General features: G+C 39.7%; 1 protein-coding gene and 1 pseudogene across 1 annotated transcript in view; one reads left to right on the top strand and one right to left on the bottom strand.

The window, feature by feature from the left end:
• The window catches only part of LOC137991840 (neuropilin-2-like), a 62,079-nt gene that overhangs the window by 1,548 nt on the left and 43,031 nt on the right, over positions 1–17,500 (bottom strand). The window contains exons 3-4 of the mRNA XM_068836879.1: positions 14,391–14,541; positions 5,235–5,504 (exon numbers count right to left, since the gene is read on the bottom strand). Of these exons, the coding sequence (XP_068692980.1) occupies positions 5,235–5,504; positions 14,391–14,541 (421 nt within the window). The remainder of the gene's footprint in view (positions 1–5,234; positions 5,505–14,390; positions 14,542–17,500) is intronic.
• On the top strand, positions 12,517–13,612 carry LOC137987920 (uncharacterized; annotated as a pseudogene).

Below are 17,500 nucleotides of genomic sequence, written 5' to 3'. Positions count from 1 at the left end.
TTTTTAATAGATATTTTGCTGTCAAATTAAAAATTAGTCATAGATGAAGTAAAAAGCGATCATTGACCTAAGGATGGACCGTGGAGCTCGAGTGAAATGAAGATGAAATTCGCCATACACAAATCTATAGTTTAACGCCACGGAATGACTACAGTTGGTTTGGGTCAAGCCTACATATCATTTGAAAAGGAAAATACTAGTAACTAGTAACCTGTCCGAGTATGGGCAACGGGACTACCGCTAATGCAAAAATGTGCACATCGTTAATAGCTTTGAAAAGTAGCTTCACCTTGCTATTAAATTACTACCGATACTTTCCGTAGTGAGGTCCAGAAACTAAGTTTGCTGGACACGCAAGACAACATGACACCAAACTATCCTATTTTCACCAACTGCATAATCCAGTGTAAATGCTGTTTTGAATGTAAATGTTGTTTTGAAACGCCCAAACTCAGCAAACCGTTGAGTCAAAATATATATATATATATATGTTTTTACAGAACTTGTCACTTCTTTTATAGATTGAAGACATACTTTTTCCGCTCTGTTTTTATCGATAGTCAGTTCTTTTGAGAGAAGATCAAACGTTATGGGCATTTTTTCGCACCAATTCCAGTGCACTTGTTTTTCAAGGTGGTGTGTTTTCAATTACCCAATAAAGTGTCTTCTTGCTTCTGTTTCCCATGATAAAAATTACGAATTTAATCACTGAAGCGGCTTTTCGTGTTGATATGGTTCATGTCTTTAGCTGTGCATATACTCAAATATTAAGTTCTGGATGCACTTTAATCTCGTTCCCAGAGTCATCGTTCCCTTGACCAGCGGTCGGAAAAGAGAGACTCTGGTCAAATCCAAAAGAGACCATATTTGACTGGCTGTTGAAAAACGGTTTCATTCCCTGCAATTTTCAAATTCTAAGCTAAAAATTATGTTTTCTTCCGGATTTTTATCTATACGAGGTCGAAGTTAATCTAGAAATAAATCTCCTTACTACTTACCAGTTCTGTAACCGGCGTTTTTGTTTTTGAAAATACAGCATTCTGAATTTCCTAGTTGTCACTTGTGTGACACCGGATGCTGAAATTTGTTTTGATTGAAAAAATTTGAAAAAGTGTAAGAATTTCTCAATGGATAATTATGCGGCTAGCTTTACATACGTATGTTTCATCCCTGTCAAGGGACTCATCAGAGACCTTTCGGCTAACTCGTCAAACATCGCGTTTGAAGTCTCGCTAGCATCAAATGATGGTGGCATTCTGGCCTTACTATCACATAAGGATTCCAAGATTGCCACCATTATTTTGATCGGACTTCAAACGCGATGTTTGACGAGTTAGCCAAAAGGTCTCCGATGAGTCCCTTGGCAGGGATAAAACATACGTATGTAAGGCTAGCCACATAATTATCCATTGAGAAAATTTCTCCCGTTATTTTTTATTCTCCGCAGTTTAAACGTTTCGAGTGTATTAGGAGATGTGTTTATACTCATGTGTACTGTCTCGCGAGTGAAAAATTAGCGCTTTCGTGGCAAGGTAAACTTCAGATGTTTTTGTTGATTTCTAACCGTTTGCCCTCACGCACGCGCAGTTATTTAACCGGAACCAGAATTTTCTGGTTCCGGTTTTGGATTATTTCAGAGCCTCACGCGGTAAGTACTTCATGTATCCTTTATTATTATGTATTTAAATAAAAGGCATTTATAGTGTATTTGATAATTAGCTCTATATACCCATGTATAACCTTAAAGGGGTATTAAGGGGTATACATGGGTATATAGTGGTATATAAGGGTGTACATGGCTATATTGGGGTATATATATAGTTAACGTCATAGAAAGTGCGGCGTACGGGGTTTTATGCACGAGTTGTTTGTGTCAAAAACCCGAACGAGCGAGGAACGAGCGAGTGAGGGTTTTTGACACAAACAACGAGTGAATAAAACCCCGTACAAAGCACTTTCTATGTCGTAAACTGTTTATTACACATAACATGAGAATTTTCATTAAAATAGTTTTCTGAACGCGAATTAGAAACAAAAACTCACTAACAATAGAACCAAATGCAAATTCAATTTAATTCAATAACAATGTACGATTTGCACGAGATGCACAAGTGATTGGCATGGAAACGCCTTTACGCTATCGTTGATTGGTTATACTTCCACATGTGAAATAGCTGTACGCCATTCTGATTGGCTGTATAGGCCTTTTTCACATGTGAAAATAAAGCGTATAGATTTGTACAAATGAGCCTTATGGAATAAAATTCTCATGTTATGTGTAATAAAAGGGTATACTTGGGTATATAGGTGTATAAAAGAGTATACATGAGTATACAGGGGTATATAAGGGTATACATGGGAATATAGGGCTAATTATTTAAAGACACTATAATATACGCGTGGAAATACATTCCTTGCATACGGCGAAAGCTACTCAAATTTAAACTGACCAATCAGAATTCAGCGAGCGGGAAAAACTGTGTTATCCTTGTGCTATCCAACGTCACGCCAATTGTTTACAATCGGTGGACATTCGCTCGCCTTCTCTTGTGACTCTCTTGACCGTTGCTTCTTTGAACTCAGCGAGACAGAAATGACGCATTGTTCTGACAATCAATTTGCCATTCCACTTTATCCAGTTTATGAATTGGGCTAGCATGTGATTAACAACCAAGATCGCTTTTGAACTTTATTCTGTAGAAGAAGAAGACGTTGCTGAGTGAACATTTTTACGACGAAATCCCTTGGTTTGTTCAGCACTTTGATGTCCGATAACTGAGGCGTTCTAACGAGTGTTGGGTCGATCACATTTGGTCGTCTGACCTTATGAAGTTCTTTCAGCTCTTGTTTGTGTCCATCATGATCGAACTTCAGGTGAATAGTGAGGGGAACAATTTTTCGTTCATCTGCTGTGCCAAACAACGAACAATCCTGTTGGGTATTGCACGTGCTTGGCAAGTCTTGCACGACCATCGTCTAACAGATCTGGAGTGGAGTTTTCTTTCAGTGATTATAACTTGCGATCGTTCTACAAACATCCACGTAGTATGCAGCACGTTTTAGTGACCCAAGGATCCTGTTTGCTGTTTCAAAGGGAGTTGTGCATTCTTGAGCAGTTTGTTCTTCAGTGCTTGTATTTTTTCGTTTGTTCCTGGTGGCGCAAAGTAACTTTGATGATTTGAAAGAACTTGAATCCTTAATTGAATTAGCGATTTGCTTATTAAGAAACCAACAAGTGACTGGTACACAAAATTAGGAGAAACTGTTGGTTGAATAGACAATAATTGTAGACATAATTATCTACCCAGTTTAAGTACTAAGCTCAAAAAGTTGTCTGGCTCCACAAGTTTCAGTTTCAGGCCAGGTACCCGAATTCACCCAGGTACTGGTACACTACCATAGTTCTTTGGAAAATGAATAGCTCCTTGATCACCTGGTTGCTTGAGAAGAAACTTGATGTGTTTGTTCTCTACATTGGTAAATGCAGCCACTAACTTTCCATTGTGGATGAACTCCAGACCAACTCTTCTTTTAATCTATTCTTTGTTCTTTGCAGGGCATCAACAATTGTGTCCCTTGTAAAATATTAGTTTAAAGGGTTTGTTAAAGTTATTTCCCATTTCAAAGGGCACTGTGGTTGCCAGATTCACTTTCAAACTTATCAGAGAAACGTAAATCAATACCAGTGAAAAGTCAGTCCCTTGAATTGTTAATAGAAAATTAATTTAAATACATTTTGAAACATCGGTTGAGGAATACAATTTTTTTTTCATTCCCACTTTGTGAACCTAACATTCATTGATGAGGTCCTCCTGTGGGGAGGGGTCCTTCTTTCCTTTAAATATTTGCTTGTGTTTCCTTGCTCCCCAAATTACTTTCAAACTTGTTCCCAGCTTTTTGATCACTATAATTTAAATTGGTTTTCTTCCCTTGTTCCCTTAAATATTTTGATACTGTTACTCTGTTCTCCAGTTCAAATTAGCCATGTTCTCTTCTTCCCCAAAACCCCTGGTAGTGCCTCTTTGATGTTGATTCTCATATTGGCCTAATATTAATTCACTGTAGAATTGCAAGACACAGCAAGTTCTTGTTTGGGAGTGAGGGAAAAGTTTTGAATAATTTTCGCACAATACAAGAAACACAATTTTGACTGTCCCTTCTAGATCTTGCCCTTTTTGGACATGATCAGCTTGTTTGCACCTTTCTGGAGACCTGCGGGAGGGCAAGCTCTAGAAGCTCTTCCTTACTGAGCCTTCGCTGAAAAACTTTCGAAGTCTGGCTTTCCGGTGTTAGGGGCCGAGGTTTTTGTGCAAAATTCATCAGCGGCTTCCTTGCAGCTTATAAAGGGTGTTTCTTCGGGCAATGGTGGTCAGTAAAAGTTTTGTAGTGCTTATACAAATTTTCGCTACTTGAAAATGTCAAATATCAGCTTGGCAATTTTTCTTTCCCGATATTCCATTTAAAATTCACGTGAGCGCTATTAATAAAGGCCAGAAAACCATTTAAAGCATTTTGTGGCAATTTTTTTTTCAGCAAACTTGGGTTGTCGGCGAGCAGGATTCGAACGTAAGCTGTTGTGCTTTGGCTGCTATTTGTGCTTTTTCTAACTATTCTAAGACGAATTCAGGCTGGTATTTTCGAATCAAGTGTAAGAAGACGGCAAAACCGTATTGATAATCTATTTGTGTTAACTTCGACGGGGTAGATCGACAAATGTCATTTACGCACAACCGAAATGGACTGTTTCCGGTGAAAGGGCAAATGATTGACAGGATAGCACAGTTTTGACGGCAGCACGCACTGCGGGCGCGGATTCCGTATGCAAGGTTATAATTTAAATACAATATAATAGGGGATACATGAAGTAACTAGGCCTCACGCGCCCGTTCCGCTGGACAAAGGTAACGGAGGCTCTGGCAACGAGATTGGATGCACTTGGGAAGTTCGGAACGCACCCAAGATACTAGAGTTGCCCTCGGCAATCGCTTCGAGCAACTCTTACGCCTCTATCGTGCTCTCATAACTTCCACAACTCCACATACGCACTCTAACCATGAACCAATTCTTAATTGGAGCACACAAAAAGCTTTTGAAATCTGTAAATCTTTACAGTAAATAACAAAACATTTAACTTATGATTCTCTTGGAGTCAAGCTTGAAAAGTCTCTTGTTCTTAAGTTTATGGCTCAGTTCACTACGTTTCAACAGCAGATTTCTGCAAGTGTTTCTCTCACCCAATGTTATATTGTAGACTTGATTCCTTGTAACATTTGACCCGTCAGACGAGGGCGAATTCCCAGTGACGATGCGCACTTCAAAGACCTGCACAGGACTGCTCAAATCCACTCGCCACCAGCTTGGATCATCTTCTAAAGTACGTGAGCAGTGTCCATTCTTAAATTCCTGGTCAGGATTCCCATCAACTGCTTTGTCCGATGTGCCATTAGAGTAATCGTCACTGTATATGGAGGATTGGGTGGTGCTCTTCCCCGCCACAATGTTCTCTACGATAGGAATTCGAACAGAATCATGCTATCACCGCATCATACTCATCATCCTTATCGTTATCGTTATAGTGTTCATCATCAATACCATGAGGACACGTAAATAATTAAAAGTAAGGAAGGTTAACCAGAGTCCATCTCGGCTACTTAAAGATGGAGCCCATGTTCTTACTACCCCACACTCCATAATCTTTAATTTGACTATTCAACAAACTGTGATCCTCGCAGCATGGTAAAAAAGTGAAGGTGACCCCTTTTTACAAGTCACGTGCAAAAGTCGATCCCAAAAATTACCGCCCCGTATCCGGACTAACTGTGCTATCTTAATCCACAAGCAACTCGCAGGTGACCTTGACGAACACAAATTTGTGTGCAAGTCACTTTCCTGGTTTAGAGGAAAGCACTCAACCACGAACTATGCGTGCAAAAAGGTGGTAAGTAGAGTTAGTATTATTGGCCGCATTAGAGGTTTCTTCGAAAAAGAGATATATACACCTGTTTGCAACAAAATAGCTCATACATTATTATCACATGGAGTGGTCTGTTACAACAAGACCAGGATGGACCACAGCACCTACAACATGGATCTGCCTTGATAATTAAAGTAACGGATGTGTCTTTCCCTTTTTGTCGAAATGCATTAGCTCCTAGCTATTTCTCACCGTATTTTATCAGGTTTTCTGACATTTATTTTTTATATTTAAAAGTATTAGTATGCTAAATTTAACCAATCATAACGAAAGCCCTATGGCCATGAGTAGCTGAAAAAAATTATATATAATATAGCTTACACTATCAACTGGCCAATGCCCCTCTGCATAATAACGACATTCACTATAAACCCTTTATGATTTTCGCACAATTCAAAATACGACTGAATGAACGAAATGATATATAAAATGAATCATAGACATATACTAAAATGCGGATAGGAAATCAAGTAAAGCTATGATCCTCGCAGTTATGGACGCAATTTCAGCAATTGCGAAAAGAAGCCTGAAAAATTCATGACTTCAACGGGGTTTGAACCCGTGACCTCGCGGTACCGGTGCGACGCTATCGCGACTGTTTTGCCGCCCATGTTGGAAGATGTTCGTCCAACATTTTTTGTCTGATCAAGGGTTGGATTGAGTTTGCTTTGATCAACATTACGCCCAACAATTCTGCTCAACGCAACAATGTTGCAGTGTTTTGCCACTCTTTCTATAAAGTTGTCCTGAATCAAGCCACGTCCGCGCTCTTAGCGAATCAGGAATCGCTATCTCATTTTCAAGTCTTCTAGCATGATTTGCAACAACGATAGCGGACAAGGATGGTCATTGATGAACAGCCAGAAACCTTAAATAGTGAGTTCCACCAGCACAAACGCTACGAGGGATTCTTGTTACAGTGTTAACGCCAACTTGAACTTGAATCAGTTTCGTCAAGCAATGTTGGATGGTGTTTTGCCACTACCTCAACATTTACATCCAACAATGTTTCATGTTGGATCCAACTTGGTTCGATAGTTTGACCAGGGCTTAAGAATATAAAGACCCGTGCCAAATTACGTTCCCATATTCCATAATGGCCTGGTGAGCAATTTGTATAATTTATGTAGCGCAAGCCTGGGTTGCTCGAAGCATGGTTAGCGCTAATCAGCGTTAAATACCATGGAAACCTATGGGTTTTGAGACCTCGTAACCAACGGTTAGTGCTAACCAGGCTTCGAGCAACCGTCCCCAGATCTCTGAACTCTGAAATTAATCCCTTAGAGTAAATTTAATCGCTTGCTGGCTATCTGGTAAACATTTGAGATACACATGTGTGAGGTCGCCATGAGAGATTAGAAGCCAACATTATCCCTAGGTGGTTGCGACAAGCTACATCCTCTATGATAGTAGATCACAGCTGGCCACAGGATTCAGAGTACCAGAATGAACAAAATACCCAGGAGACTTAGTTATAAAAAAATCAATAAGGGACTCGCCCGAATCGTCAATGCATGTTGCCTCAACCCGTTCTCGCCCTTGAATTCGCGATTATCCTGAATTGTTAATTTGCTTTGAATTCACTGTTAGGGAGCTTAAGCAACGACAACGGCGAGGGCAACGAGGACGTCACAAATTTGCATATTTAATGAGCAAAAACAATAGCTTTGCACGCCCTGCACGTGCGTTTTTCACTTCGATTTATTTCTTTGCCGTCGTCAGCAAAACAACAACGTGAAATCGCCAAATTTGAGGTTTTATGAAGAACGTCAGCACTTGAGGAAAAATTTTCAGTTTCTCCCCTTCATTAAGTGCCCTTCCGACCGGTGTCATTTTCGAGGAACTACCACACTCTTGTCACATTAAAAAGGTTGAAATAGTCACGTAGCGATTAAAACTACGCAGATTTATATTTTAAGATGACGTTTTCATTGCCGTCGGCGTTGTCGTTGCTTAGGCTCCCTATTAGAGAGATTAGAGAGATTAAGCATGACGTTTACGGCCAACTGCAAACGGGAAACGGCAGGCTCCTGCTTGTCATAAAAGAGTGAAAATTATCTCATTTTAACTTGTCTCGTTCCTTTGAGAAGTTGCTTGATATATGGAGCTAACAGGACAGAAATGAGCTAATATCAAGCAGGGTTCTTCCATCTTTGGCAAAACCCTAATTTCACTCCGACGTTTGCCGTTTGGTGTAAACGTCATGCTTAATCTCTCTACTATCGTGACTTTAGAAGACTGAAAGCCTGATATGTATCATGGGAGATGATCATATATTTTCTGAAAGACAACCCAAGTGTATGGCCATAGGACTCGAACCTAGCAATGCGCACTGTTAACCCGTCACCTAACCACTTGACCACCACACCGCTAGCTGTTCAGGGACAATATCTTAAACACTATTTGATAAAGCTGTAGTATCACTAGCTCGCCAAAAAACAACATTAGGTCTGTTTTCAAACTTCACGACAAAGCTAAACATTTTAAAATCAAAGCTTAGGTATAAGTTATTAATCTAGTTTAGCCCTAATTACTCAGAACTTAAGAAACGACAACAGCGACCACAGTGTTTTCAAACACATTGCTCTTGGAAATCATGCATTGCGTGGACAACCACAGATTAGTGAATAATCTGTAGGTTACGCTGTTTCCCAGAATTAACTGTAGGCATTTAGCCAATGAGAAGACAGATGGTGACTACAATGTATAAGAAACACAGCTAGTGGACATAAATAAGAGCTTTGCACGCTCTGCACGTGCGTGTTTCGTTTTTGTCCATTTCTTTGCCGTCGTCTGCAAAACAACAAGGGAGCTCAAGATCTACGACGACGACGTCGACGACAACGCCGCAAAACAGTGATATCATTGCTTAAAAGACCATAAATAATCGTGCTGCACGTGCAGCACGGATTTTAGCTCATATTTTTGCGGTTCTCTGCGTGACGACGACGTGAAATCACTAAATTTTAGGTTTTGACGACAACGTTAGCATGCAACAGAGAATCTTTCATTCTCTATTTTCACTCTGAAACCGCTCGTACCAATTTATTTTTAGGATACTTCGCCCACATTGTACGACGTGAACAAGATGGAATAATCGCGAAAGACTTATACTAGAGCAAAGTTCTATTTTGAGGTGACGTTTTCGTCGACGTCGCCGTAGTAGATCTTAAGCTCCCTAACGTGAAATAGCCAAATTTGAGGTTTTATCAAGGAAGTCGGCACTTGAGGATAAATTTTCATTTTCTCCCCTAAATTAAGCGCCGTTCCGACCAGTGTCATTCTTGAGGATACCACACCCTCAGGTCCAATTAAAAAGGTTGAGATAGTCACGAAGTGATTACAATAACGCGAATTTATATTTTGAAGTGACGTTCTCGTTGCTGCCGCCGTCGTCGTTGTTTAAGTTCTTATTGATTTCGCGAAAACTTGGGCGCCTTTTTTGGCGTAGTCACCATAATTTACAAGTTTTTATTTAATTTTTTGAAAAACGCACCAAAAAGGGCTTGCCGTCCCGTTTTTTTCCCGCCATAGGGGCCGGAAGTAGAATGTAATGCGGGGTACTCGTAATAGCCCACTTTTGGTATATTAAAATTCGGTCCAAAACAAAAAGCATCATCTCGAGGTTCTGGGAAATAAACTCATTTGTATTTATTCCCCAGAGCCTCGAGATGATGTAGTTTGTTTAGGACTGAATTTTAATAGATCGAAATTAGGCTATTTTAATTTGTTTTGCACATACAATTTTAATCAGCCAGTGAAAAAAAAAAAATGAACTTTAAGGTGCGACCAGATCCTTTCGTTTCGCCGACCACGTGACCAAAAGAAACAGAAGGCTCTGGCCCGGCGACGAGAATGGTATTGTAATCACTTGATGCGACTTGGTACATTCCATCCAGCGTTAAAATAGTGCATCAAAATGGCTTCCCTGAGACGGATTGACAGGATCGTAGTGAGCATTGAAATCACCAAGAAGTACGAGGGCATTTTGGGGATTAGACAAAGCCCTATCAACGCTACATTGCAAATTCGTAAGAAAATTAATGTTGGCTTGAGCATTTACACAAGGTGGACCGTAACAAACATCACAAAAAAAAGTTCAAGCCCATTGACTTCTAAACAAATGGGATGACACTGAGAAAGCAACACCTCCGTATCGCCTGCCATCCCTTACGTATCCAAGCGCATAATAGGACAATAACCTGGAATGTCAAAAGGAATCGCTTGAAATTGAATAAATTAACCATGTCTCAGAGATACTAAAAGTATGAAGTTTCTGTTTCAAATTATTGAGACAAGCTCATCAAATTTATCGGCTATGTTAACTTTAAGCCCCGAACATTAGCGTGGCCACTCAAAAATGAAGAACTAGGGTTAGGTCCAGGATTATCAGGCTCATTATCACCGCCTAACAACAGAAAGGTAAAAATTATAACTGAGATGTGACTGGTAATAAAAATAAAAGATAAGAGAGGAAAAGCAAATACATTTAATTAAAGAGCAATCGTTGAAAAAGCCTATCGCCTCCCTATAAACTTCCAAGCTAACCCCCATTATATATAGTAGCGAATAGAAGAAATAGAAAATAGCTCACCTTCTGCGGCTGCTTAAGTGTATAGAGAAATTATGAGTTCAAGAAAAATAACAAAAACATATCAGAACAGGGATCATATTTGATAAACTATGCAGCTGCCAAGGCTTGGGGCTCCAAAATGCCATAAAACTGATGAGAATGAATTTGCTTAACTTCATTTAGCGGGCATGCGGGTAGAGCGGTAACCTTGTTTTATCTTCCGACGGGATGTATGGACGAACGCGTCCATCAACATTGAGAAATACTTTAAGGTCGATCGTCCACACCGGAGTATCTTTATGCTCATTTCTTGCCATCTGTAAAAGTTTTTGGTTAACAAAATTAAGGTCTTCGATAACTGTGAAACCATCCCCTCTTAGCCCTCAAAACCCTTAATTCTTGAACTTCACCATGATCGCACGGCTGCCATCTTGTCTTTTCCGTCTAACCCTGTGGGATCTATCAATCTCCCAAGCGTTAAATTCTAACCCATCTCCCAAAGAAATAATAATAATAATAATAATTATTATTATTATTATTATTACTATTATTATTATTATTATTATTATTATTATTATTATTATTATTATTATTATTATTATTAATGATTTTGAGAAACACAGACATGTAAAAAGTAGCGATACAATGTTAAATTTCCGACGTCTCGGCGACCTCATGACGCCATTATCAGGGAGTTGGAAATGAATGTGCGAGTTCATAAAAGATATAAAATCCTCCAAATTTGCATAAGTAAAGAAGAGCTAGACGAAGACTTTAGCACGGATTGAATCTGTTTGCACGTTCAGCCGTGGTGTTAATAAGCCGTGATGTAAAGCATTTCGTTAACGAGACAGTCCAATTTGTTCATGCATTTCTTCAACACTCTAAAGCAGCTGAGGAGGTCCTCAGGGACAGCACCCGCGTGATCTTGATCATAATAGGGAGCTTTAGCAACTACGACAGGAACAGCAACGAGAACGTCATCTCAAAACATAAATTCGCGCAATTTTAATCACTTTGCGACTACTCCAAGCTTTTTTAAGTGACAATGGTGTGGCAATCTCTTAAGAACGAAACCGATATGAGTCACGCTTAATTTAAGAGAGAAAATGTAAATTTATCTCCTAATGCTTACGTCCTCCATAAAACCTCAAATTAGGCTATTTCACGTTGTAGTTTTGCTGACGATGGCAAAGAAATGGACAAAAATGAAAAACGCACGTGCAGGGCGTGCAAACCTATTGTTTTTGCCCACTAAATATGCAAATGTGTGACGTTCTCGTTGCCATTGCCGTTGCCGTTGCCGTCGCCGTTGCCGTCGCCGTCGTCGATGCTAAACCTCCCTAAAAAAATGCTTGCGCTCAGAAGATGACGTACTATTGTGGCCATCCACGCGTGTATGTAGATATGGACACGTGTGTAGCCAACATAGCTACCTGTATCGTACAGGTTACATTAAAATTGGTACACAACGCACTGTTGATTAACCAGCTGTGGTTTGGTCTCACATTCTTGGAAGTCTTGGCCAATTTTTCGACTGAGAAAGACGGGTTGGACTGTAATTTGGAGCTCGAGACTTAGATCTTTCAACTGAGTCTTAACAAAGTTAGCAGAATCCTGGTCCTTAAATGGTATGACTACCCGAGCCACGTCATTTCCCACCATTTCTACCGATGCCTGCGATGGATACTGGTCAGTAACTATTGAGTTGACAAAGGGATTAATGATAGAGTTGATAAGGTGTTGGGAGTACTTCAAAAGTGAGAACAAGGACTTTAAGAGTTCACACTCCTCCGAGAAATAGGCTCAAGATGAGGACAAACGGTACGGGCGATCAAGTATAGCCATGGGGTCCCCCCTCGGGCCTTTGCTTGCTAACATCTTTATGTCATCATTGAAAGAAAAACTAGAACTGGAAGGAAAGCTCCCTGCTTGTTACCGCAGAAAAGTTGACGACACTCTCACTGTTATGCCTGATATAACTACAGCTATTGACTTCCTAAACACTCTCAACCACGCCCATCCTGCTGTCAGTTTTACCATGGAGATTTAAAAGGATGAAATGCTTCCCTTTCTCGAGTCCCACCTCCTAAACCGAGCGCCCCAAATCGAGACTAAGGTCTACGTGAAGCCTACCAGTACTGGTTTACTTCTCCACTACCATAGTCACATCGACAACAGGTCAGTACAAACGAATTTTATTGACAACTATGCTTGATCGCGCGTACCGTTTGTCCTCATCTTGGGCCTATTTCTCGGGGGAGTGTGAACGCTTAAAGTCCCTGTTCTCACGTTTGAAGTTCCCCCAACACCTTATCAACTCTACCATTAATCCCTTTGCCAACTCAAGAGTTACTAACCAGCATCCATCGCAGGCATCGGTGGAAATGGTGAGAAATAACGTCACTTGGGTACTCGTACCATTTAAGGACCAGGGCCCAGTTGTTTAAAAGCCGATGAACTCTAATTCCAGCTGAAAAATGAGCCAAGGGATTTATTACTCTACTACTAAATGCTGTTCAACGTTTATATTCGCCCAAACGTTACATTAGAAGAAGTCAATCTTGAAAAACCAAAAAAGGGAAAAGGAACTTTCAGCAAAAAGTTGAAAACATGAAACAAAAGTTTACGCTAATCCTGGATTAGGTTAATTGGCTTTCAAACAACCGGGCCAGGATTCTGCTAACTTTGTTAAGACTCAGTTGAAAGATTTAAGCCCCAAGCTCCAAACTACAGTCCAACCCATCCTTGTCAGTAGAAAAATTGGCCAAGACCTCCGAGAATGCGAAACTAAACCACAGCTGGTTAATCAACAGTGCGTTGTGTACCATTTTCGGCAATGCAACCTGCGCGATACAGGCAGCTATGTTGGCTACACACGTGGCCATCTACATACACGCGTGGATGGCCACAATAGTACGTCATCTTCTGTACGCAAGCATTATGATCAAGACCCCGCGGGTGCTGTCCCTGAGGACCTCCTCAGCTGCTTTAGAGTGTTGAAGGAATGCATGAACAAATTGGACTGTCTCCGGTTAACGAAATGCTTTACATCAAACAAGTAAGACCACGGTTGAACGTGCAAACAGATTCACTCCCTGCTGAAGTCTTTGGCCGTGTTTTCACGATAGCTGTTGTGTCGCTTAACATCCCTGAAAATGGTTTGTTTACAGACTTCGTTCAGCGACTTAAAAATGATACGTGTTTTCACGGGTAAGATTCAATGAGGAAAGAGCACGTGCCAATGCAAAAATAAAATAATAAGAGTAAGAAGACGGTTTACGTCAAGTTCCATATTAATTAATGCGTTGGAATACAATGTTTATCACCGCTGTTTGTGTTATTTTCTTATTCAAGTTACGATGGCCTAAGAACAAGAGTTTATACGACTGTTGTACTTCCGATTTGGATAACAGCAAGCCACTCCTCATTGGCCGAAAGTAATTGCCAACTCGCTTAAGCTACCTGGTTTGGTGGCTTAATTTAATGAGAATTCTATTGAAGTTTGCCGACTCACTTAACTTTAAGCGACTTGGGAAAGGAACTGTTTTACGGAATTCTCGGTTGTCACTCGCTAAGCGACCTGAAAAACTGCTCATGAAAACACAAGCTTTTGTCTAGTTCATCTACACTTGTGCAAATTTGGACTATATTATATCTATTATGAACTCGCATATTCATTTCCAACTCCTTGATAATGGCTTCATGGCTTCATGGCTTATTATTATTATTATTATTATTATTATTATTATTATTATTATGATGATGATGATGATGATGATGATGATTATGATTATGATTATGATGATTATTATTATTATTATTATTGGTTGGTTGGTTTACCTGGGTTTTGCTTCACTCCATACACCTCTATCCTCATACAAGGAACGTCGAGTGTGTGCTTCTTCGCCACAAAACGTAGCCACCTTGTTATTAGTACATTGCTTAGAACATTTTTCTTTGCTGTATTCGCGTCATTATTTCCATCGAAAATCTAAAATTCAGGGAAAAAATACAGTATTTCTGCTCTTTGATGATAATTAAATTAGTCTACCAATGTCTCTTGAATGTCTTTTTGCCACACAATTAATAATATTACAAAGGCAATCAATAATAAGAATAAAGTCATTAATTAATAAAAGAAAGGATGGATATTACAATAATTGTGGCGAGGAGACCCCAAGAAACCACCGGGCTTATAAGAGGGGCCCCCTCATATGCTTATTCATTAATCTAAATAATCTCACGCAATGCTTGTGCGGCATAACTATAACTCAAGAAACCCTAACATATTTTTCTTAAAGTTTAGATAACTAGATGATTCAATAGTTGATCCAGGAAGAGAGTTCCAGATTTTTGGACCTTGATAAAGAATTGTAAATTGTTTGATGCTAGTGCAACAAAAATGTAGCCGATAATTGTTGGCTGTTCTAGTACCGCAATTATGCATTTGGTGGCTTGTTTCAAATAAATTCAAAAACATCGGTGGCAACAACTGATTGTAACAATAAAACATTAACTTAGAAAATTGAAATGAATTTATTGAAAATGTCCATGATGCTTAGTTTCGCAAAATTTTGAAGGAGCAGAATGCGCTCGGTAATCTGAATTTGTTATTGCTCGCACAGCACGCTTTTGCAAGTAGAATATTATATTTAAATTGGAGACATGTAGAAGACCAAGTGGAATTACAATAAGTGATGTAAGGATAAATTAGTGAGTAGTATTGAACGCCAACACTGTCTTATGTGAACCTCTTTCATTATATGCGGTGCATTTTACGTTATATGCGGTGCATATTACATTATATGCGGTGCCTTTCACATTATACGCAGTGCTTTTCTTATTATATGCGATACTTTTGTCATTATATGTGGTACTTTTGTCATTATATGTGGTACTTTTGTCATTATATGCAGTGCTTTCGTCATTATATGCGGTGCTTTTGTCATTATATGCGGTGCTTTTGTCATTATATGCAGTGCTTTCGTCTTTATATGCGGTGCTTTCGTCGTTCTATGTGGTGGTTGTGTCATTATATGAAGTAGTTTTTACATTATATGCGGTGCTTTGTTTGTCATCATTATATGAGGTGCTTTTGTCGTTATATGCGGTGCGTTCTTCATTATGAGGTGATGATTCCCCGGGGTCTGGGTAGGAGCTTGTGAAAAATCCACAATGCCATGGGCACCGATATCGAGGATCCGCCATTTTGTTTCCGTTCTTGCTTCTGTCGTGTTCTCTTGGAGACCTCGAAATGGACACAGTCTTACAGAGACTGAAACTCGAAGATCTGACTGAGAAATTTCAAACTGAACACATTACTCCGGACATTGTTTGCAAGTTGTCGGTACACGAAATGGAAATGTTAGGAATAAATACTCGCAGTGATATGATGTCTTTGCGTATAGAATGCACCAAATTTGGGGGAGAAGCACCGAAGAAACTCGAGGGAACGTGTGGTGCCCCCATTTTCTTTATTCCACAGTCTGTGCTTGGTGATTTGCTACAAGAGGGATTTACAATCAAGGAAATATCTTCGATCCTTGCTGTATCGGAGAGTACGGTTTACCGGAGGATGAGGCAATACGGATTGAGCAAGTTCGAGTTCCCTGCATCAGGGTTGGTAACGTTACCTTACATATAGGGGTGAGTTGGAACACGATACATGCAGTCATTCACTAGCCTCCACGCAACAAAAAATCATAGGTCACCGTTTCGCAGCGAAACTCAGAGGTTTTCATAATTGTAATCTACGCAGTAGATGGGTTTTTCGCGCAAAAACATGAAAGAAACCTCAAAGATTGGGATAATGCAGAGTGAAGATAGACAGAGAGCAAATCAAATTCGTCTTAATTAAAATCACGGAACTGTCTTTATTTTATTTTTTTTTTTCGTGAAACCGCCTCAGGTTATGTTTGCAAGCTTACCCAAGACATTTACATATAGCGGAGCGTTATGTGTAGGGGTAAATTGGCAGTTGAAATAGTTTACATGGGCCTGTTTTGGGCAGAAAACAACTCAGATACGTATTAATAGCACAGAACTATCTTTGATGTCTTCCTTGAAACCGTCTTGGTTTTGTTAATGTTTACAAGGTTACCTAACATGTTTACATATAGGGGCGCGAAAGCTGAACAGTAATAGCTGAACGTACTCTATGAGTTCGCAATTTTATAATGATGCGTACGTGAATAAAACTAGGGCGTTGACTAAAAACGTGTGCTCTACAGTTTTCTAAACTCCCTCGCGGAAAATGTAATAGGACCTCTAATAGCTATCGATGAGCATGAAACTTCAAATTCCTAGGGAAAATGTAGTATCGAAGCACGTTTACCCTTCAAGATACTATTAATGATCACTGGAAAATACGTGAGAAAATAAGAAATAAAAATGAGGGGTTTCAAAAGTAACATCCTCCATCCATGTTTTTAATGATTTATCATGTGATATATACGCTACGAAAGGAATCGAGTTACCTCATTGGCCTACAATTCCTGCAGGATTCATTCGTAAACAAATTGGAAAAAAATTGGCGTTCCTTGAGCAGTTGAGTTGCTTTCTGCTCAAGACAGGTCCACGAAAACTATTTCAACTGCTAATTTCCCCCTATATCATATGTAACGCGCCCCTATATGTAAACATGTTGGGTAACCTTACATTAACAAAACCAAGACGGTTTCACGGAAAGACAAATATAATATTTGAGTTTTCCTTCATGTTTTTCCACGAAAAACCCATCTACTGCGTAGATTACAATTATGAAAACCTCTGAGTTTCGCTGCGAAACGGTGACCTATGATTTTTTGTTGCGTGGAGGCTAGTGAATGACTGCATGTATCGTGTTCCAACTCACCCCTATATGTAAGGTAACGTTACCAACCCTGATGCAGGGAACTCGAACTTGCTCAATCCGTATTGCCTCATCCTCCGGTAAACCGTACTCTCCGATA

Source organism: Montipora foliosa, chromosome 2 (assembly GCF_036669935.1).
Source record: "Montipora foliosa isolate CH-2021 chromosome 2, ASM3666993v2, whole genome shotgun sequence".
Taxonomy (NCBI): domain Eukaryota; kingdom Metazoa; phylum Cnidaria; class Anthozoa; order Scleractinia; family Acroporidae; genus Montipora; species Montipora foliosa.
Note: the sequence above shows the minus strand (reverse complement) of the source record. Positions and strands in the feature narration are given on the sequence as shown.